The following is a 24,115-nucleotide window of genomic DNA, read 5'->3' on the forward strand; positions in this document are numbered from 1 at the left end:
TTTTTAGTGATAGAAAAAGTTCACTTTTAAGAGTGAACCTAGTGATAGAAACAGTTCATTTTTAAGAAGGAACATGTTACAGATGTCTGTGGCGATTCGAGAATTGCTCAAGACAAGGTTTCAAGCGTTGGACTACGCCTACAGACTCCAAGATAGGAAAATGACAGGTCGGCTAGATAAAGTAATGTTAGGCAGGATTCTCAAAGAGTAAGTTGCCTTTTCTCGACCATCACAACTCATAACTCTCTTAGAAATCTTTTAGAAATCTCTCTTTTAGGAATTTGTAAAGCTCTTTTGGCAACTGATTATGTAAAAGGTACATAGAGAAAATGGCTTCTTTTTGAGTCATTATGATGCATGCATGTCAATCAAGAGTCAATCATGCATGTTCAAATGTTTGTTCAGTTAAAAGTAGCAGAGGCTACTTAAGGTTTACACCTTCTGATAGAACCCTGTTCAAAGGAAGTTCCTGTCTATCTTTCATCATCATCATCAGAGTGTCTGTCGACAAGATGAATGCGGTTTTGATATCTATTGTACTATTATTATAATACTAGCTGTGCCACCCGGCTTTGCCTTGGTAATAGAAAATATCTTTGGACAGAAAATTGATTTGTATTTAACATACAACAACATTTGCCATTCTAACTTTTAAACTACATAATATCATGAGAAAAGTGTGTTGTCTTATAAACAATGAGAAGTAGTGAGAGTTGCTCGCTATTAGCCAGTTTAATAATGTGAGCGAACAGCTTCTCGTGACGTTAAGCTATGACCCGCCGTCATACGCAAAGCAGTTAGGTATTTGCTATCATATAATGACTTATATTGGCAAACTAGTAGTTTGGTATCTGTCGTCTAGTGGGTTAAGCTTCAGACTGGTGTACGGCAGGGGTCGAGATCGAATCTTCTCCGGTACGGCATATTTATTCCAAGATTTCAAAATCTATAGCTGGACAATCAATCCTACAAACCGACATATGACAAACTTTGAGAAATATATATATATAGAAGATGTAATAAAACAGAATAGGCAACTCCAAAATTACTTTTTTATTAGTTTTTCTCTTGGTTGATATAGATTAATTTAAAATAATTTAAGGTAAGGGCTCATGAATAACAAAGTTTTATTCAGGCAGCTTCTGTGGTGATTGGATAAAAAAGCAATTTTGACAAACTATTATCGCAATAATTGTCAGTGGAATCAATTTCAATTGGCAATGCTAGCTTACTAAGGCTTTAACTGATAGGAGCTGTACAATTAAAAATTTAGTAAATGTTTTTGTTTTTCAAAACTTTCTTCTGTTGTTGAATTTCTACATAGATATTAATTCATCAGGTTTAATTTTTGTTTGTTTTTGACTAGTCTGTGACACTTGATAGATTAATCCTATTTGTGAAGCTGGTTAATTTGACACCTCAACGTTAGATGTGGCCTAGACTTTCAACCAAAGGAAATGGATAAACTGTGGGGAACATTCGCTCTTGCTCCTGATGGTCTGTACACGTGGGGCAAGTTCTGTCAGAGATATGTTAGTGACACTGGAAAGTTACAGCAGGCCAGTGAACTGGATACTTTGACCTCCGCAGAAGATATGAAGCAAGTTGCTGGTAAGTCAAATAGGATTCAACACAATCCTTTGTTTCTGCTTTTGTATATTTATCACAAAGTATATCTATCTATAACTAAGAACAACCGTGGTTTAGTGGTTAGAGAGATAGCTTATGATCAGTAAGTCGGTGGTTTGAGTCTCACAAAGGCCATTAGTAGTGTTAGTGGTTGAACTACAGAATGGACTACATCCATTCTGTAGTCCAACCAGAAAAGCTTATGCGCTATTAAGCTTGCTTGCATAGGCACTCTGCTTTCATATCAAAGCAATTAAAATGAATGTTTAGTATTTTGTACAGCTAACCCATTTCCACCAATAAAAATGTTTGTATTCAGCTGTAACTGCAGACTGTAGACGGTATTCAGCTGTCACTGTAGACCTGATCAAAAGTGTTTTAAGATGTCTTGCCGACAGTTATATCAGACAAACAACGTACAAGACTTTTTATATCTGTCGATAATTATAAGATGTAGGTCAAGGGTGCTTGAGTTCACCTGTACATAATGTCGCTGGGGTATGATGTCAGCGGTGCGACAAGGTCAACATCGCATGGTCTCCAAAACCATCTGAAGATCGATAACCAAGATGTTGGCTACGAGATGAATAGAATTGCTAAGAATCTTTTAGGCTTCATGTATCGACAAGTTCAACATCTAAATATTCTAAGTTTAGGAGTTGTGGCATGCTTTTGTATCTGATAAGAGATGTAATTTCTTTGTGATTTTCGCTCTATGAGATATGTACAAATGTTTAGGTCGACCTTTGGCCTCTCAAGCAGCTAGCCGAGCAAGCACAAGGGCAAAGCTAACAGATCCAGTTCTTATAAAGCTCAGACCTCAGGTAAAGTCTATAATTGCTTTTTGCTTTGTAGCTTCAAGCTAATCACCTTGTAATGCTTGAAGACCTTAACACTACCAACATGTGGTCGTCTTCTTTTTTGTGTAACTAGCTGTATTATAGCAATACAATGTAAATACTGCGTTGTAACATCAACATTATGACTTAAAACTCTATGTAGATACAGCAACGTTTGTTTGTCACCATATAGCTTTTCAGTTGTCATCTATCTTTAAAAGTTTTGAAATTATTCTTTTTTTTACTTTTCTAATTCAAGTTCAAAATTAGTAAGCATTATTTTATTGTTTCCTTATAACTGTCTTGTCATCAAAAATGTTCATCTTATTTTGTGCGCAAGTGTAATTTGCTGATCATAATTTCAAAGTTTGTTATGAACTTTTACAGATCTTAAACCACTATGAGCCCGTTGAGGCGCTATTCCACTCCCTAGACAGCCAAGGTCGAGGTCATGTCACTGTAGATGAAGCCATTGAGGCATTTAAAGTTCTTAAAATACAAATTTCAGCTGAGGAGAAACATCACCTGTTACAACTGTTTGACCTTGAACAGTCTTCTAAGTAAGTTTGCTAAGTAGAATTTCTTCCTCTCACGTGATTATATCGAAAGAGGAGTGACTGTTAAGAATACGTTTACTAAGGCTATGTTAAAATTTTCATGCTCATATTTTTCATCTTCTTTCTTGTAACATTCAGAAGCTACAATAATCTTTTTAGCTAATCCGCAGCTAATCCACAGCTAATCCACAGCTCACTGAGCTGTTCAGTTGACTATTAAAACATTGTTTTAATAGTCAACGGAACAGGTTGACTATTAAAGGTTGTTTCACATTGTTTATTTGTTTGTTGGGCAAGAGATTTCTTTACTGAAATATAAATAGTCATGTTGTGGTTTGTATGGTATGGCTAGAGACATTTACTAAATTATAGATAATCATGTTATGGTTTGTATAGTATGACTACAGACATGAGTACAAAATTGCAGATATCATTACGTTTCAAAAAGCGCTGTTATTAAATATGCTATGATATACGCATAGTAATTTTTATAATTACTGTTTTCACTACATCCATTCTGTAGTCCAACCAGAAAAGCTTATGAGCTATTAAGCTTGCTTGCATAGGCACTCTGCTTTCATATCAAAGCAATTAAAATGAATGTTTAGTATTTTGTACAGCTAACCCATTTCCATCAATAAAAATGTTTGTAGATTTCACTACAAACCCTTCCTAGCAGTGTACAAACCAAGATCATCTTCCAGACAATGTGCTACGACAGGTTCAGTAAAACAACCTGCTGCAGCTGTCAGGCCAAGCACTAGAATGTTGAACAATCGACTAGTACAACAGGTGAGCTAAGCTGATAGTAGCGTGATGCGACATGTTGCATGTGTTCAGTTGGTGACAGACAGCCAGGCAGCTTTCCACATAAAGTTACAAATGAAATGAGGCACAAATTAATAAATATACCGACTTCTTGCATAAAGCAAGACTTTTGCAAGTTTTGTTATCTTTTGAATAAGAGGCGCTGCCTTGACCACCAAAATTGCATTTGATGTACCAGTGCTGCTATTGCCTGATTATAATGTTTCCTTATCTATGAGCAGTATCTCTTTGACTTCTCCAAGTTTTCATCTTTCCTTTCTGCTCAGTGATAGAATCATCAAACTTGTATGTTTTGAACATTTAAAAGGGTTAGTGGGATAAGCAACACTTTGAATAGCCTCCTTAAGATACCAAAAAGGCTGACAAAACCTGATCAATTGTTTCAACAAATCTTTTGTTTAGTACTGAGTAGCTTGCTGCATTTTAGCTTTTGGATACTGGAAGTAAGAAACCAATTTTTGACTTTTCTGTTTTTGTTCAGCGTACATATTGGAAATAATCTGTAAGAAATTCGTGCCGTTAACAAAACCAAAACAATTATAGACTAATTTTGTGGAAAAGATACCGGTAAGCTTCTTTAATAGAACAATTTAATAAGTAAAGAGTAAGTAGATAATTGATTTTAGTTACAAGTCTTCAAAAAGGATCTTGTTATGTTTTATCAGCTACAAGGAAGAGTACCGGAAATGAGAAGGCAGTTCAAAAAATCTGACCCCCTTGGTCAGGGCGTCTTGTCTATGACTGACTTTAGGGCGTGCCTTGAACAGCTCGGTGTGACCTGCGGCGGGGATGATGGCTTTAGCGAGGTCACCAGCCTGTTCGACCACTCCTTGAAAGGTCAAATCAATTATGAGGAGTTCAGCTCACTCTGCCGCTAGAAAGTCTGTCGGTATGGAAAGGACAGTTCATTGCTCATTCAATTTCTATTTTTATAAACAACCAAAGTGTATTTTTCAGCTGTATTCTGCTTGAAATTTTGTTATTTTGGTTGATGTACAGCACCCATGTGGTAGCACAACTATTTGCCTAATCTAAGTTATTGTGCTAGTCGAGAAAAGCAAGCTTTCTCCTACTAACACAATGTTTCGGTCATATTGGCATTAGCCATATGCTGTTAAAATGCTGTTACAGCCATATGCTGCTAGATAAAATGTTCTGTACACCTTTCGCTTCTATTTTTAATTAGCTCCATATTCTCTCATAATCAATATATTGAGCACTTTTTACACCGGGTGACGTCTATAACTAGAGAAAGCGATGTGTCTAATTGATTGGGCGCTTCTAGTTTCACCAAGATGATGCAAAATTGTATTTGAAATTTCGATGATGCTCTTGAATCTCATAAATTCAAAAAGTATTCCACTGCCAATACTAAATTATGTTTGTTTTTACATCAACTATTATTATAAATAACAATTGTTTACAGTTTGTTTGTGTGGTTGCATGCAACCATTTGTCTCTGAAGCTCAAGCAAACATTGGTAGTATCATATTTTGGTTCAGACGAAGGAAGATACGCATTCTTGTCCAGAAACTCTTCATTGGGCTTGTATTGCTTGTCAGTAAAATAAAGTTTCAAGGTTTTTGTTGCTAATTGCAAGAATGCTTTGCTAACAATATTTTGAACAACAGCTCCTGCACCAATTTATGTGAATGGCTCACATGTGAATTGTTCATTTGATGTTGGCAAGGCTAAGAAAACAAGTGTTGATTATAATGCTGCATTTAATTCACAGCTCAGATGAATAGCGTGTTACCAAACATAACTCCACACATTTTTAACCGTCTTTCAGAGCTCAAACTTTACACTTGAAGAAATGAATAGTAGCAAAAGCGTTGATCCGCCTGTCGATAAGTTTGGTTGAAGGTGAACACAAACTGTTAGCAATATTTAATACAATATATGTCACTAGAGTTGTCTGTTCAGGGATGTGTATAAATCAATAAGGTCAGAATAGGTGCCATTTAGAAGATAAAACACACAATTAGCAAACACTATTTCAGAAGTCGTACATGGCATTTATGTATCTTATTATAATATATTGTGAGAAATAAGTTGAAACTCCGGGCTAGTTGTTAGTTGAGATGCTGTGGACTAGTTTTATTCAACCAATGAATATTCTATGAAACGAGAATTTGAATGTCTCATTGCTTTCATGTTGCCATTCATACATATTGAAGACCCGCGTGTACAATATATATTTGTACCTGTTAACTACTATAAAGCATAACTACTCACGATGTTTACAATCTTGTGGGAATGAGGTTAGAAGGCATAATTCTAAAATTGATTTCATATTAGCATTTGTTTAGTACGGAGAGAACGCAATCTAAAATCAATGAAATTGCATGGCATGGTTACAGTTTATCTCACGAAGAATACAATAGGCCCGTGATCGCCAATCGATATGATTTGCAATTGACATTGTTGTTAATTATTCATGCAACACAGCATCTGAAGACAGGCAGCAAAAGTAAGCTTATCCTTCTGGTGGGAGAATGGTGTAATTAGTTTTCATTAGACCTAACAGCTTATCGACAGCCATGGCTGAAACAACTACTAATAAACCGCTTTTCGCAAACGTGAACAGCACAGCCGCCATAGTCGGTTATGTGTGCGTCGCTGTCGGGCTTTTGCTAATCCTTGGGATTACTTTCTGCTTACTCCGACACATTAGACTTCGACGAGCTAGAAAATATATCAAACAACAGCGAAATCATTCGATCGCCATGGGTCCAGTGCTCACCTCTCAACCACCAACAGCACCCTGGAAATGGAAAGAGGTCAAGGCTAATATAAAAGCACGACGTAAGGGTGAAGAAAGACCATATACAGCTCATGATAAGAAGCCAAAGGATATGAAACCAGTTGTTTCAGTTATCAGTGAGAAGAGTACCTCTTCTGCCCCTGCTGACATAAACCGTCCCCAAACAGCGAATGGTAGACACGTGACCCTCGGACCAAGTCAACCAAAGGTATTCAATTTTGACAGCAGGAAATGGATGCTGTTGTAATTTTCTTCTATTCAATTGTGCAAATGTTCTATAAATAATAGGATTCAGAGAACTATTTTGCTACGTAAATGTATCACAATATTGTATACATTCTGAACAACAGTTTTTATGGTAATGCTATATTTCATATAGTGGTTTCCCATATTAAACACGAATAGCTACAGAAATCTTTTTTAAATGTATGGTACCAGCCATACATTTAGGTGGTTTTCCATATTAAACACGAATAACTACAGAAATCATTTTTAGATGTATGGTACCAGCCCTAACCCTCAAGTGGCGCACCACATCAAACATGAACGTCTCCAGAAAAGGTTAAAAGCAAAGGCTGAACGGAGAGAGATGAAAGTTAGACAAAAGGAAATCAAAAGAGATCTCACACTCCTACTTGAAGGTAAGTACCCATAATTCTCTTGAGCCCAAAACTTATCTAATCGTTTGCTAATCATATGTAGGTTGAAGAGACTGTAAATTTAATTTTTGAACAAGATATCACACCATGGCATTTAGCTTTTCTCCCTTTCTTATTGTAACTTCTCTGAATTCTCTAATGTTTGTGATGAGTCATATGTACGCTTGTACGTGTGTACATACGCATATACATACATATGTTTATGCATGCATATGTTTGTACATATGTCCATACATACATGTGTATGTATGCATATATATATATAAAAAAAAAATTGTTTCCTCACCCCGGATACCCCGTATGGGTGGTAAATTCTGCTCTAACTCGGGTCTCCTACCAGAGACCTGGGAGTTTGAGCACTCGTCTCAAGATCTTAGCTGTTCCCAATAGCGCACTTTTCTGCAACTCACCTGAGTTGATTGTTGTTGGTATTTGGGCAAGCCACATTTTATGCGCCGGTGTTATTGCGCCGAGTGCCCCAATCACTACTGGGATTACGGTTGTTCTTACATTCCAGCATTTTTCAATTTCTTCTCCAAGAGGGAGATATTTTTCTACCTTTTCTTTTTCTTTGCTGGCTATATTGTAGTCATTGGGTACTGCTATATCTATTATAGTAGCCCTCTTGTTCTCCTTGTCTACCACCACTATATCTGGTTGGTTGGCTAGGACATGCTTGTCAGTTTGGATGTAGAAGTCCCAGAGGATCTTAGCGCGGTCATTTTCATTGACCTTACCAGGAGCTTCCCACCAGTGTTGTGGTTTATTAAGGCCATACTCATCACATAGACTTCTATACACAATACCTGCGACATGATTATGCCGCTCAGTGTATGCGTTCCCTGCTAGCTGTCTGCATCCACTGATGATGTGTTGGATGGTCTCAGGTGCATCTTTGCACAGTCTGCATCTAGGATCGTCTCTAGTGTGATAGATTTTCGTTTGGAGTTGCCTTGTTGGGAGCACTTGCTTCTGGGCTGCCATGATTAGCGACTCTGTATTGGCCATTAGGTTTCCTTTGTTCAGCCACATATATGTCTGGTGAAGATCGCCAACCTTAGATATTTGTTGGTGGTAAGCACCATGAAGAGGTTTCGTATGCCAGTCAATTTCCTCATCATCAGGGTGAAGGTCCATTGTAAGAGCAGCCGATTGAAATTCAGCTAGCAACTTATCTGAGATGGCCATGGAGGCTGCATATGCTTTGATGCTTCGCTCCTCTTCTTTCACTGTCTGCTGTACACTTTTGAGTCCCCTACCGCCATCTTTCCTATCAAGATACAATCTAATAGTATCAGATTTTGGGTGGAGTGCTCCATGCATGGTCAGCAGTTTACGAGTTGCTATATCTGTTTCTTTGATGGCTTCCTCAGTCCACTTTATTATGCCTGCTGGATATCTTATTACTGGCAGTGCGTAGGTATTTATTGCCATGATTTGGTTCTTGGCATTGAGCTGGCTCCGTAAGACCTGCCGAAGGCGTTTCTTGTATTCGGAAATGGCTTTGTGACGTACCTCGGCTTCGTGGTTGATGTTGCTTTGCATAATCCCCAAGTACTTGTACCCTTCTTCTATATCTTTGATGGTACCATTTGGCATTCTTAGGCCATCTGTGAGCATAGAATGGCCTTTCTTAATAATTAGCCTTCCACATTTTTCAATACCGAAGGTCATTCCGATGTCCTTGCTGTATACCTGAGTGAGGTGTATATATATATATATATATATATATATATATATATATATATATATATATATATATATATATATATATATATATATATATATATATATATATATATATATATATATATATATATATATATATATGTATATATATGTATGGCCATATGTATGTATGTCTAAATGTATATGTATGGACACACATACCTATGTACACATGCATGTATGTTCATATATGCTTGTACATAAGTACATAAGTGCTTATGTACATGCATATGTATGTATATCTCTTGTACAGGTGAACATATTTATGTGAGTACATGTGTAGGTGCACGGGGATACGAGTGTACTTGGGGATATATGTACATACATACATAGATATGAATTTGATGTGCATTTGAACATATGAACATGCATGCATATGCATATATGTATGAGTGCACATAAAGGCTTATGTGTTTACACACACTTGTATGAATGAACTTTTATACATATTTATGCAAACTGTTTTTTGGCGTGTGTACATGTGTATCATACACGTACATCGTACATGTGTGCGTATAGAGGTGTATATTTGTGGTAGTGTTCTTATGTCATATCGTTGACACTATTACCGTTATATGCTCACACGGTAGTGGCAGTAGATTTGCATTGTATCCAACCTTTTTGCTAGTCTTTGCCAATGTCAATGGACAGAAAAAGTACAACTTTCTATTGTTTGTGCTCTTGCAATGCATGAATATGTAGCGCCTCATACAACTGTCGCCAATTCACGCTTTATACATAGCTTATATGATACAACGTTACATACTGTAGTTGTCAACTCATGCTTTATACATAGCTTATATGATACAATGCTGTAGTTGTCAATAGAAGAGTGAAATATGACTGTCTTATAATCTCATGAAACTGGATTTTCTTGAATGAATATTTTTAGACAAATTGAATGGAACTTTTGTACCAACAACAAGTAAGCTGAGTTATGTTGTCTCTTTGTTGTCATTAGTTGTCAGCATCTGTTGTCAGTACTATATAGAACAAGTGCTAGGTATTCAAGCTGTTTATGTTTTGATGTTGTATATTTTCTATTGATGCCAATATCTGATGAACAGAACAAGCAAAACATTTAAGGAAAAAGACTCGCTCAGTGAGGAATTTTTTTTGGCCAAAACTTTCAACTTGTATTCCACAATAATGGATGAAACATCTCTTTAGCGTTAGCTTCCTTATTTGTATTTATATATGGTTGTTACCTACAGAAGTACTACTGGTGAGTAATAACTTTTTATCTCGTTGTTCTCAACTCAACCAAATAAACTTACTGGACTGTACTTAAGTTACAGACACAAGTGCATGTATCAAATACGAAAATATGAAATTACACTCGACTCAGAGCGTAACACAAAATCGGGGTTAACATTAAAAAAACGCCCTTTGCTGATCATCGATCTGTCTTGAGTAGTTCAGGTTGGTCAGATGAAGTAAAGAAAGTGCTTGATTATTGGCCATGGAGCATTTTAGCAGATGATTTCCAGTCTAGATCTGGCTGTGGTAAACAACTATGTAACCAGAAAGTTCCGCAGTGCTGCTTTCAGAATAGTTTTCATAACTTTTCTTCCTCAATTTCTTAGGACTGTTGAGTGATTGAGTGAACCTCTCTGCTTCTTCTTTATATTGTGGATAGAAAAGGGCTCATGCTAGATCCAATGGTTTTCAAGTCTTAAACTTTTTAGGGTGTGAACTGTGGTCTGTTATTCGAGGATAGTGTTTTTGTCTGACCTGTTACGAAGATTTGGTTAAAAACGCAACGATATCTGTTGCGTGTTCCTGTTCTAGCATGACAACAATGTATGGAGATTTAAAATATACATCTATGCACACAAGCCTCATTAGTCTTTTGAATGGTTCTACATAATCTAAATAAAATATCTCCTTAGGCTTTGTTAGTTTGGGCCCTCCTAATACCCTGCCCTGCGACTAGTCTGTCTGCAAGGCTCGGAGGCTATTTGCCAAAACTGTTTACATGACCACCAAACATATAGTTTTGCAAGTTGTTTCGTGTGAACTATTAGTGTGACCAGAACTAGTATCCGTGGCTGCAGAGCAGTAGGAATGACAACTCAAGTGTGTGAATCATGATGTAAGATAATGGTTCTGTTTTCCATAATTTAAGACTGTCTCATATACGTTTGTCACGTGTAATAGCTAATTTCAGTGGCCATGATCTCCCTGAAATCTAGTTTGCTATCTTCTGAAGATATCAGTCTCTTAATCAGTCTGGCATCTATCAAACTTGTGTTTCGCATCGTGTACAGCACATGATATTTCTGTACTATCACTTGACTTACAATGCTTCAAAATCTTTGCCCAGACCATTTGGTAAGAGAAATAGTCCATCAGCTTTACTGTGTCTTTTGGTAGGTCTAGAGTTGAATTAAATTGGTCAATGCTGTAAATTGTATTGTATTAGGTTACCAGCTTTTACAGTGACTGTACAGTAGCTAATTTTGAGAGTAGTATCAGTGGGCGTCACAGGAGGTGAATTTAGTTCTTTGTAGGCATGAGATATTATGTAGCATGTTGCTCTAGCAACCCATTGGAAATTGGTTTGGATGCTGTTGACTTCAATTCACCGATTTCTCTGTTGAACCTTTTAAAAGCTAAAGATTGATTGCCAGTTGGTGTTGCTGGAAATTGAGAAAACGCTGCTTAATGATGCATCTGCGGTCTTTGTAGATTGAATGGTTTCTTCTGGCTGTGTGTCATGGCTTGGAAAAACTGTTACCATATGTTGCTTGTTGGGCTTGTGGTATACTATATCTTTACAGAGGCAATTTTCCTTTCATGCTTGATGCACTTGGGACAAGAATTGTATTCACCGGTAATTGAGTGGATCATACTTGACTACTGGATTGGTTTCCTTTTGAACTTTTGTTGGTGCCGTCTCAACATCTTGTTAGTATTTTGGAGTTGTGTCAAAACTTTTATCTTTGAGTATTTAGCTCTTCTCTGTAACTTGTAATAAAGTTCTTATCTTCCTGAGAAAATTGAGTTTAACGGCAATTAAACTTACAACTCAATTTTCTTGATTTCTGGATATCCAGCAGATTTTTTTGATGGTGATGTCGCATGTCTAATCATTTTAGTACTGGTAACTCAGTTTACAGGTTCCATTTCTACACACAAACCTGCAGTTTCCTTCTAGTCAGTTGAAGAAGTTATTTAGTGGTCATCTCATCCGATCTAAGTAACTTCGTGAGCAAATGGCAGGTCTGTGGTCCCAGCGATGCCAAAAATCGAGCACATTTTTGCTCAGCGCGGATACTTTATATACCTTGAAGAGTTCCTTGAACTTCTGCTGGTGCTGCTCCCATTTTCTCCTGTTAAATGAGTGAAGCTTTGGTATGGCAGCTGCAGTCTGCTGCTGCTTTCTGTTCTGTAAATGGATTGCGCTCCCAGTAGCTGTGTAAATTGTCACTCAAATGCTTGTTGTTGCTTTTGCATAGCTTCCAATATAGCTTTGACACCAGGAACCAAGATGAAATGTAGACGTCTTCATCCAAAGTGTTAGTAATGGGATGAGCTGATGATCCACTCTACTCGACTGACATCAGTTGTTACATTTTTGTAGATGTGTAAACTTCATAGGCATATTAACAGTGAGATGTAGTTCAGCTGTGTGTACGTATACTTTCATTTCTGTGAAGAACTCTACTTATGAAAGGTGTATACAGAACAAACTCACAAGAGATATAAACCACTCGCTCCTAACAAACCTGAGGTGTTTCTAAAGTGAAGTACATGTATATCAAGAAGGTTTCATAAATAGTCTTGTTTCTATAAAGCTCATCATGTGGCGTATCATCAAGGTTATCTATATAAACTTCATGTAACCTGCTGAGCAGTGCATTAAGTAATTGATGTACACTAAGGATGAACCAGTTCAGTTACATTTATTTCATTAACAGCTAAAGGTGGTAGTATAATAGTAGTAGTAGTAGAATATGGGTTCTTCTTTACATTTTGACATACCAACAAGCTACTGAGATAAAAAGACAGACCTTGCAACAGAAAAGCTGGATAGGCTCAAGCGAAAGAAAACGTTGCATGAAAAACAGCTAAAATTGAAATAAATTCTCTTAAAATCTTGTTTGACATTGTAACGGTATTACCATGTCATCAGATGAAGGCCATAATGATAAGGCTTATCTTGGACAATTTGTCATAGAAACACAAAAATGTGATAAACAATCACATATAATATTGCGCAACCCGTCATAAGAAGATGATTTGCATATAATCAATTTAATAATATAATTCAATAATTTAATTTATTTAATTTTATATATTCAGATTTTTAGCTCAGTGAAGCTCTATAAAACTTTATGGAGTTGGGCACCAAACTGTGATGCAAAAGGTTTCTCTTCTACATAAAAGCCTATGATGGTAGATTATGGTTATAGGATCATACCAATCGAGTAGTTATTAGCTACTAGTTGCTACTTCTACAGGTCAAAAGTTACCAGGCGATGAGTTCCCTGAATCGAAAAGTTCAGCAGTGACTCATGTTGGACCAATCAGAAGAGAGAGCCTGCAAGCCATTCCCAGTGTCACTTACCTCATTGAACAGTCTCCGAGAGATAAAGCGATCCGCAGAAGCACAGGACTCAAACAACTTGACATCCCTCAAGTAAGAGGGTCAGCTCTAGTAGTTGTTAAATGTTACTCAGATTGGAACAAGTTACATATAGTTGAGATTTGAACATGACTAGGGCTATGAGTACTATGTATTATGTATTGTACTTCTGACTATGGATACACACCTAGTGTGTTATTGGTATGGCAACCCAAATTTGGACTTACAAACTTGTTGCTTGTAACCTACCAAAACTGATTTTTTGACATAACAATGGCTAATTTACACCATATTTTGACCTAAAAGTCACCAAAAGATAGGTATGCAAGGCAATATTCATCAAAATTCATCCCATAAATGCATTATATTTTGCAAACAAACACTGAAAAATTCCTGTTTTTAGTGATAATTGTAGATTTACTAGGTAAACATGTAAGACTTAAAAGATTAGTCAAATATGACAAAAATTAATGCAAAAACCTTTTTTGGCTTTTGAGCATAGGGTTGCCCTAGTTATTAGTTATTTAACTTGACAATAAGAAATAGTAATCATTATCGTGGATATTGACTGTCAGCTCGATGATGCCGGCCACACAAAATGTTCCGATGTACTCTGATCATGTGATAGATCATAGACCCATCTGCTAAGTAGTTCCGCCTCTATCGCTCAAATATTTATGGTCAACAAAATATGAGCTGATGTTTGGTTTTTTAAGATTAAAGGTACGCAAACCTACTTGCATTTTCTGATAATTGTTGAGTTGGGTTTAAAATAAATTAAAAACTTAAAAAATAAGTAGGTCAAAATGTAAGTAGGCCATCATGAAAAATAAGTAGGCTAAAATATAAGTAGGCCATATAAAAATTTTGTTTTGATGACTGGCTAAAGAAGACATTGTTTATTTATTCTTTCTGTATATTTTGACTGTATATGTCACAATAAAACCACCACTCGAATCTGCGCGTCCCAAAAATGATCTCATTCAAACTCTTATATCTCTGAACATGACTAGTATACAAAGACAAAATTGACATCAAATTGTAGCTGATGTCTTAGCCTTATATTGGTCTTAATTTCATTTGAATGACTTCAATGGTGCTATCAAATCTTTAACATCTAAAATTTTGACCTTATGCATTTTGACCTAGCAATCATATTGCTGCACATGTATATATATAAACCTGTCTAGAATCTGTGTACCTGGGAAGAGGAAAGAGACAACAAGAGCAGTTCAAGCCACCTATCAGCACGAAATAAATTTGGTTCTTCCTCTGGCCATGTGTTGGGACCAGTGACAGTCCACAAGGTGACTGACAACTTTCAAGGAGATGATGACATCACTGAACTTTAAATTTGTTCACTCGACCATATTTGGAGACTGTAGCACGCCTGACGACCGCTTCTGTGCGGTATGCAATTGCATTATGCAGTATTCCGATGATTTATTCAGTTATTACATGTTTGAATATGATATAGGTTACTATTGCTCAATAGTTATACAATATTTTTATATTAAATTAATACATTTTACCGTATTCGTAAAAAAATATTAGTCAAAAAGAAATCCTGTGTAGTTATTCAACGAACTAAACTTTCTAGCATACCTGTAATTAAAACGTTAATCCTTAGCATTGCTGCAGTACACGTTGTAAATGTACTGCAGCAATGCTGAGTTTAAATTTTATCTGATATGTTGCCATGACAGATGAATGCTTCTGATGGTACAGGAGCGGTTAGCTCTACAATGATTACATTTATTCTGAACAAAGTACTTATTGCATTTATTTGGTAACTGTGTTGAATTATATTCTTTATGGAGAAGACAAGTCTTGTCTTACCTCTATTTTACAAACTGAAAGCAATTTTAACAATATGAAATAATAAAGTATTTGTTTGCAAAATACCAATTATACAGCAGCTTTTATTATTATGGTTTCACTCGACTGTACCAAGATAAACCAACAGAATAGAGCAGCGCATAATTGTTAAACATAGTGGGTGTCAGGTTGACATAAGCAAGGCTTATGCATAAACATTATAAAATATTTATAGCAATAGATCAACTCTTGCTGATCATATAAATATTTAAACTGATAGGTTATCGATTATTATGACATGAAGCTCTGCTTTATGTGAAATAGTCCATTTTGTTGCCTAGACCAAGGGCTTGACGAGTGATCATGGTTCTCCTACACTAAGTAAGACGGTTGAAAAATCGCTCATGAGGATAACTAACACGTATTTGTGTAGAAAGGAGAGCTTACCTTGTCCATTAGTGAAAACAGTTGTGGCCGCTAGGTGTAAATACCTTAGATTCGGTCCAAAAGCGTACCCGGCTGGCTATACATGGCTGTTTCGCTTATAATATACTCTATCCCGACTATATATGTCTTATACATGTGTAACAGCGAGCATCACCAATTATTCTTGACAAGAATGGGAGCTCTCAGCATAATCAGCATAGTTGATTATCAGCACATTATCATTATTAATCAGCACATTAGTTGCAAATAATTTTGAGATTTGCTCCCCACAAATATTCCATGGTATGTAACAGCGGTTAATTTCCTCATTGTATAGTATCTAGGATACATATTCGATGGTTACAGGTAATAATAGCTCCTAGTCATAAAATGAGCTTCACACAAGAAGATTATAGCTGATATATCTACAAACCACAATGACTATAGTTTCCACTAGATTGTTTATGTATTTAGAGAACACACCTAAGTTAGAGAATGTAACGTTAGAATTTTGTTTACATATCATATGTTTACAGCTGTGTTTTAGCAGATATGAACATACTTTTCACATTGTATTGATAATATGCTAGTGTCATCGCCAATATGCGAAACCTGCCATTTGTCAAGGTCAGGTAATGTCAGTAGGCAACTCAACCCGATCACTTATGTATTAACTACTTGTTCTCTAGTAGTACGCTGAAAGGTGAAAAAATCTCATTTATGTATTTGTGAATGAATGAAAATGATAGCTATTTGCTATCTCACTGAATTGGACATGTTGTAAAAGAATGTTCTAGAAGGAACTAGGCCACCGTTAGCCTATTTATCAAGAATTGCTGCAATCAACAAAACATCGCAATGGTCTCTTGCATACTTATGTAGTTATGTGACATTTGAATAAAATAGAGATATATTGAAAAATATTTCATAAGTGTCTGCACGACATGGATAGAATATGAAAGATATAAACACAGAATTTTATAATGATATATGAAACCAAGCGCAAAGGCAAAGTATTAGAACAATGAACAGCGTATATCTTCAAGTAATAGGAAGCTATGAGTGAGTTATAAAAGTAATTGGATCAAGTAGATATGACTCGGATGTGACGGAGTCAATATTGAGTGCTGACAGACACCGGACGTCTTCACCACCAGGTAGAGCTGCCCGAGACAATCCAAAAAGAAAATACAGTTAAACCTAAGACCTTTTTAAATTATTCAGTCTTGCCTCTAAGTCAGCATCCGCATCACTAACACCGCCTTCGGCCACTGCTGCTGGCTTCGCCTTGGCAGCAGTATTTATCGTTCCGCTTGCTGTCGGTAAATCTACAAATGAAAAAAGGCATATCGACTTATTGATTATATTATAATTTGTAGTTTTAGATGGCAATTTAGAAGGCATACTATCTCAACGCTTACCTGATAACTGGTCACCGATCTGTAGACCTAGTTCATCCAATACTTGTGACACAATGGCCTCTCCCTCTTCCTCGTCATCTTCATCTCCCATAGCATCATCAATAGCATCATTCATCATATCTTCTTTCATTTCCATGATTTCACTCTGTTTCTCAAACTCCATCATTATTTTCTGTATCTGTGGAAGCTTCAGCTGAAGAGACAAAACAGAATTGCTCCTTTAAGCTACCCAAATCCTCTATCTATTGCTAGAGGTAGAGGATTTAATCTCCCCAAACCCTCTCTCTATTGCTAGAGGATTTGAGCTAGCCAAACCCTGTATCTATCGCTAGAAGTAGGTGATTTAATCTCCCCAAACCCTCTCTCTATTGCTAGAAGAAGAGGATTTGAGCTAGCCAAACCCTCTACCTACCACTGCGATGTAAAACACTGGAAAATCTTGATGTCTACACAAACAGGATATAGCATACTAGCTTAAGATAAGCACGCCATAATTAGTGACTATAAGTGGTTCCTTACAGAGGAAATAACCAACAGAAAAATATGCCAAAACTAGGGCATGTTTGTCTACCCTTTGTACATGAAAACAGTTTGGTCAGCTCGCTATAACAAACAATAGTATGCATAACACCATGAAAATGGCAGGTGTAAAAATATCTTTGATATAAAGATAATCGTCAAAAATGTAGCATGATAGAAATGTAGGCAACAACTTTCACTTGTTGCTCACACACAGACTTCCATAGACATATATAGCTAATGTAAAAAGACAATATTCAGAGACAAAAATACGAATACTGTTGAATGAGGCATAGAGCATAGACAAACATAAACAAAGTGGCCAGATAAAGTATAAATGCACAGGGTTAGTAATCGAGGTACCCAAGTACAGTCATACCTCATCATACGAGAACTTGAGATAATAAGAAAATCCCGAACAAATTTTTTTGTCTTGAGACATGAGCATACAGGACAGTTATCGATGCGGTCGCTAAGTGTCAGTCTGTGAGAGACAGCTTACAAGAGCAGCATCGCTCAGTAATTTTCATTAGATTGGTTTGAAAAGTTTAACAAGGTCGGCTAGAAGTGAAGATGAAAGCGAGACAAAAAAAGCTAAACCGAAAAAGTAAAAAACTAAAAATGAAAAAAAAATAGAATTAAGTTTAGTGTAACATAAGATTAAAACTTATTGGTAAGTGTGAGTTGAGTAAGCTAAGTTCATTTAAAGAATAGAGAAAGCATAATATTATTATGCTTTATTAGTTATCTTGAGGTGTTGAATGTTGTTCTAAAAAAGAATCAAGGAGATTGACCCACTAGAAGCTGAGATGTAGCCAGCCAAACACACGTCTACCTAATAAAGAATCAGAGGAAAACCCTTCGAAAATCCCGAAAACTGTGTCGTATGAAATCGACTTAATGTTCATGTGCCGGAGTTGCGCACCCTTACCGCCGTTACGTATAATGATTGTTTTGGCTACGAGATGTGAAACGCTTCTCGCGATAGTAAATAATTTAGAGACTAGCTCTGGTTTCTCAGGAAAATCAAGCAAACATTGTGTGGTAAAGGCATTTTCCCACAACCCCTCGCCGTGATTTTTCAAAACAGAAGAGCAGATTTTGACTATTGTGCTTCAAATTTTAACTCCATCTCCACGGATATGCTCCGAATATCCTCTGTTCAACGAACGGCGCGTGTATAGTCTATATGCGACATCCGTGATTGCAGTTCGTTTAGAATAAGAAATGAGAATGTGAATTTTTGTTCATTCATCATTTTTCTACTGTGTATCTACTGCAGCATTCAGTTGATTTTTAGGATTATCGTCACTATTAACAGACTGTAAGTTCACTACAGCCATAATCTTAAAAAGAATAACTTGACCGTGCTGCTCTTGTTGTAAGAAAAGAAAACGATAACTTTTGATTTGATTTTTCTATTGATCTATTATCTTATCTATGATTATTTTTATGATTAATATAATAATCATAATGCATATTATACAAAATAATAATATAACTGCGTATAGAATAAATGATGTAACTAATATAATTTGTGGAAAGTGATAGCAGAATGTTGCGAAATAATAGAGGCGTGTAATTATTTTATTCTAAAACTAATCTACACGTCAGAGGGACTGGTTCGTAATTCTCAGAGCAATGATTGTTAGGCCCAATTTGATTGTTCTATACTTCCAGGGATTAAACCAATTAAAACGCCGTGATTGTTATAGGAGAGCGCATTAGTTGGCTTAATTGACCAATGGCACACAAGTCGATTTCATACGTCATATATTGATGATTACCAAAACACTTGTTTTTTGGTAGACCTGTGTTTGGCTGGCTATACCTCAGCTTCTGGTTGGTCAATCTCCTTGATTCTTTTTTTAGAACATCAGTCAACACCTCAAGATAAATAATAAAGCATAATAATACTATGGTTTCTCTATTCTTTAAGTTAAATTTAAAGTTTGTGATATGCTATGCAGTGTAACAAAAGTGTAGCGTACTGAACGTGTCGCTGCCAAGTCTGTCTCACACCGCTGTTAGCCACTACCACCTGTCTTGGAGGTAAGAACTCCATACAGTACTGTACCTAATATTGTTACATTTTATTGCAGATCATAACCAATAAATACCGTACTTTTCGGACTACAGGCCGCTCCCCAATATAAGCCGCATCTGCTTTATTTAAAAAAAAAAGATAATAAGACAATACATAGGCTGCACCTTTGTATAGGCCGCAGAACGCAGAACGGTGCTTTTTAACGCAGCTGCAACTTTCCTGTTTAAAACGGAACAGTGCCCAATGGCACAGTTTCGTATTAATCGACACTTTTTAACCTAGCGCCTAACGGAACAGTACCGTTAGGCATTGTTTCGTATTTTCTTTCACCGCTAAAGGCGCGCTAACCGGAAAATCTGGTTAATGCGCCCTAGCGATGAAAGTAAAAACCATAGATTAGCCGCACCCTTATATAAGCCGCATGGCTCAAATCATCAGAAAAAAGTAGCAGCTAATAGTCCGAAAAGTACGGTATGTATTTGTTACTTTGTGAGCATAGGTGGTGAATTAAAACCATTAAAACGAGCTTTTCCACAGTAATATCCAGTTTTTAAAGGTTTTTTTTTCAGAGTAAGACCGGATTAATTTGTATTTAGTTATTTTAGATAGCAAAAAGTGATTTGGAATATGAGAGAACTGACATATGAGCTCGGCTCCAGTACGCATTAAGCTTGTATGTAAAGGTATGACTGTAGCTAACATTAGTATGAAAACAGGAGCTATTTTATTCAAAGTTCTATAGCCATACTTGTTTGTTCATGGTAGACATAGCTTTGGTTACTCCTTTCATAGCATTAGCCATGGTGTTCGTTGACTTCAAGGTAGTTATCTTTAATGATACAGCCTGTATGTTGGCCTTCATCAGTATAAACTTTTTCACATACCTCCTTGTTCGGACAAGGTCTTTTGCCATGATCTTGACTGCATCCTAAAACAAACCCAGGTTGATGTTCGCAGCAACTTCTAACATAGAAATTACAACAAATAATGAAAATATGTAGATATAGACCGTAAAATCCTGCCATAGTTACTATACCGATGGTAGGAAATATGCTAGACATATTTATCTGTGATGTTCCGCAACACTAACCATTTGTCCTTGCTTAGCCATTTTCTTTATATCTGCGATGACTTTTTTTTCTTGATTTTCCATCTTTACTCGTTCTCTGTCTAAATCACGCATTGCTTTGTTTAAAGCTCGCTGATTTTGCCTCAGCATCTCCTCCGGAGTTTTCTTCTTTCCAAAGAGCCGATCCATCTTTAATGTGTAATTAGGACTGATCAAAGTAACCTAGCAAACAGAAAGCAAGCCGCTATCCAGTATATGCGTAAAATAAATCTATGCATGGATATGCACCTCATGACCTATGGTGCGACAACAGTTGCACAACAATATCATAAAAGATGATAGTAATCGATATTACTCGATTACGATATCATACCGCTGCCAGAAAGAAAAGCAGAGCTGTATAGATGAACACGAAAAAAGACCTCTTTAACAATTAAGCAACTAAGCTCCCTGAAATGTTAATTTACAATACTCAGTTCTAAAATATTGCTAACAGTCCTGTTCCTCAAATACCTTTAACATACGTATTAAAGTTTTCCAGTACCAAAGAAAGCTTTACAAGCACTTAAAAAGAAATGCCTCATGTGTGCAGTATGCACTATTAGGAACAAGTGTTTCTACAAAAACTGAAATGAGCAGTAATAATAAGTGAACAATTGCTTTTTTCCCTACAATCGCTGACTATCGTTGATTGAAAATAACACAACAGCATGTTTTTAATGTTTCAAGTATAGTAAGGGCACATAATAAGCCATAAATAGCATTGAGTAACTAAACTACAGATACCTCACTAGTATAATGTAAATGTTCAATACTCTTGCAGATATGTTGTCTTTGTGCAGTAACATACTGTGATGGATTTGCTGAGCTGAGCTTCATCTAACTATCTTAAGTGTTCAACTATTCTCGGATTAGCTCAAAGACTAGCTTGTGGAGAAAGCCCATGGATTAACACCCAACCCTTGCTATATAAGCAAAAGTGCTCCAGTGTTAAGCAGGAGGGGTAAGGATATGCAACAAGAGAAGATACCCTAGTGGGAGAGAACAAAGAGCACAGAGCAAGTGATACAGACTACAAATGACAAGACGAAAAACTGAGAATTACGAAGAGTTACGAATCAGTAAGAACAGCGTGAACTTGTGTAATAAAGAGCAACACTCATTCACCAGTCACCTTGCGTGCAGCGACAACAACATGGTGGCAGCCTGGGATATCTGTAATCCTGTTGCTACTGAAAGTTTAGCTGTACGCACAACCTAGTAATTGTTGAACAGATTTCTGGACAGATGGCTCAAGGCACAGATCACAGAATGTCTACTAATCCATACCTGCCGATCAGTAAGCCATTCTAGGACATGGTTAATCCATTTAATGGTACTGCCGAGAAACGGCCAAAGCAGGTCATGCACTCCGATACATCAGTAAATATCGATGGGGCAACCTTCATTGATGATGTGTATCAGAATTATGTGTTGGAACTGCAGGAGAGACAGGCTGCCAGCAATCGCATATTGTCTTCAGCAGATAATGAATTAGCTGGGCATCAACCAGTACGAACACTAAGGACAGCAGATCTTCCTAAAGTTACCCAAATATAAAATGTGAGCGATGTTAGCTGCGGGACTGCAGAAACCTACACTGACTGCGATAAGACAAACCTTGCTGCTGTGCTACATTCAATTTCACTAGAAATGGCCAAACAGATCAAGCTGACAAAAGATCAGTGTACCAGTATTGCTGCTCTGGAGCAAAGGAGACAAAGCGATGACAAAGCCAATGCCAAATATCGGAGAGTTAAACGCTGTTTCCGATGTGGAGACTCCTCGCATCTAATAAGGAGTTGCATGGTACCAAAGGAATGTTCACAGCCATCCATAGGCCCTAATCGGGAGAAGCGACAAAGGTTCGCTCATAAGATTATAAGTAAAGTGATCAAACCTGTGTCCTATACCAGACACAACAAATCGGATAGACCATGCAATAGTAAAAGAACAAGGGTAAGCAATGCGGACAGTACTGGTAAGTTGCCTCATTCATGACATTTCAATAAGACTAGAAAGACACTCAAACAACATCCTAATTGAACAAGAAATAAGTTGTGCTATGATGACAACTAAGAATTGTAATCTAAGGTTGCAACGGGGTTTTTATTATTAGAGCTAAATCCGTAACTGCCTTATCGGCAGTGATAGATTTACTGAGCTTTTTCTAATTATCATAAGTGTTCAACTATTTTCGGATTAGCCCAAAGGCCAGCTTGCGCAGAAAGCCCATGGATTAACACCCAGCCCCTGTTATGTAATCAAAAGTGTTCCAGTGTTAAGCAGGAGGGGTAAGGCTATGCAACAAGAGAAGATACCCTAGTGAGAGAGAACAAAGAAGGACTGACAATTACATTTTAAATCTTCATTAAGATCAGCGTGAGCTTGTGTTAATAAAGAGCCATTATTCACCAGACACTTTGCTGGCAACAATTACAGTTGTGCATGAAAGCTATTACTCATTCAGTTTAAGACAACTTGTACGCAGAAACCACTTGCAAGTGGCTAGTCAGCGCTGACTTCCACAACAATATACATCAAAACTATAAAAAACTTGTAATTAAGTTGGCTACATGTATGTTACGTCGTAAACATACAAAACTAGTTAACTCACAAGTAGTAGATGATACCAAGCAATGAGTACTCCTAGACAATTAAAGTAGGTAACTAAACTCTTGCCTAAAGTGGGTAAGAGAAAATTAAAAAAAAACGTTCAGGCATTACAGATATATTTACAGCAGATACGTCGTCTGACATATAAAAACTTAAAAGCATATCAATAGAAAAACAAAACTTTTACTCAGGCCTCCTTAGACAATTCATTTGAAAAATGAAAACTCGATCAGCCAGTTCTTCTAGGCGTTAAACTAACTCGGCCATTACCACTGCACTGTCTACAGTAATACCATAACATAAATCGTGAAAAGCATAAAAAACATATATTTTATTAAAATCTTCAGTGATTTACACGCTATACCCAGGTATTGACAGACGTTAAGAGAGAATAAGTACCTATAATGTGTACATGTACTATTACTCTTTATCAGGAGGTATTTAGTCATCGTAGCTGCAGTTTTTGTAAGTCCGGGCGAGAGGTAGTACGTTTCAATATAAGTCATGAGTTTCGAGAGATTGATAACTTTATGAAATAATTTAACTACTCGGTCAATGACAC

General features: G+C 36.7%; 2 protein-coding genes across 2 annotated transcripts in view; one reads left to right on the forward strand and one right to left on the reverse strand.

Annotated features, from left to right (window-relative positions):
• LOC137405226 (EF-hand calcium-binding domain-containing protein 6-like) overlaps positions 1–5,139 on the forward strand; it is a 31,452-nt gene extending 26,313 nt beyond the window's left edge. The window contains exons 14-19 of the mRNA XM_068091454.1: positions 83–207; positions 1,430–1,611; positions 2,368–2,453; positions 2,856–3,028; positions 3,679–3,817; positions 4,519–5,139. Of these exons, the coding sequence (XP_067947555.1) occupies positions 83–207; positions 1,430–1,611; positions 2,368–2,453; positions 2,856–3,028; positions 3,679–3,817; positions 4,519–4,731 (918 nt within the window). The 3' untranslated portion in view covers positions 4,732–5,139. The remainder of the gene's footprint in view (positions 1–82; positions 208–1,429; positions 1,612–2,367; positions 2,454–2,855; positions 3,029–3,678; positions 3,818–4,518) is intronic.
• Positions 5,140–16,734: 11,595 nt separating this feature from the next.
• On the reverse strand, positions 16,735–24,012 carry LOC137403661 (charged multivesicular body protein 2a-like). The gene is made up of 5 exons (XM_068089651.1): positions 23,953–24,012; positions 20,920–21,120; positions 20,578–20,757; positions 17,264–17,456; positions 16,735–17,170 (listed from the first exon to the last, which is right to left on the reverse strand). The coding sequence occupies exons 2-5, from the start codon at positions 21,085–21,087 to the stop codon at positions 17,043–17,045; spliced, it is 669 nt and encodes a 222-aa protein (XP_067945752.1). The 5' UTR covers positions 21,088–21,120; positions 23,953–24,012; the 3' UTR covers positions 16,735–17,042.
• Positions 24,013–24,115: the final 103 nt, after the last annotated feature.

The sequence above is a fragment of the Watersipora subatra genome, chromosome 9, assembly GCF_963576615.1.
Source record: "Watersipora subatra chromosome 9, tzWatSuba1.1, whole genome shotgun sequence".
Classification (NCBI taxonomy): Eukaryota; Metazoa; Bryozoa; class Gymnolaemata; order Cheilostomatida; family Watersiporidae; genus Watersipora; species Watersipora subatra.

Bases quoted from the DNA above. Each gene is read 5' to 3' on its own strand.
- LOC137403661 (XM_068089651.1), bottom strand. From the start codon at position 21,087: ATGGATCGGCTCTTTGGAAAGAAGAAAACTCCGGAGGAGATGCTGAGG. The intron at 17,457-20,577 runs GTATGGCTATAG...TTGTCTCTTCAG, and splicing joins TGTCTACCATGAACAAACAA to CTGAAGCTTCCACAGATACA. The intron at 17,171-17,263 runs GTAAGCGTTGAG...TTTCATTTGTAG, and splicing joins GATCGGTGACCAGTTATCAG to ATTTACCGACAGCAAGCGGA.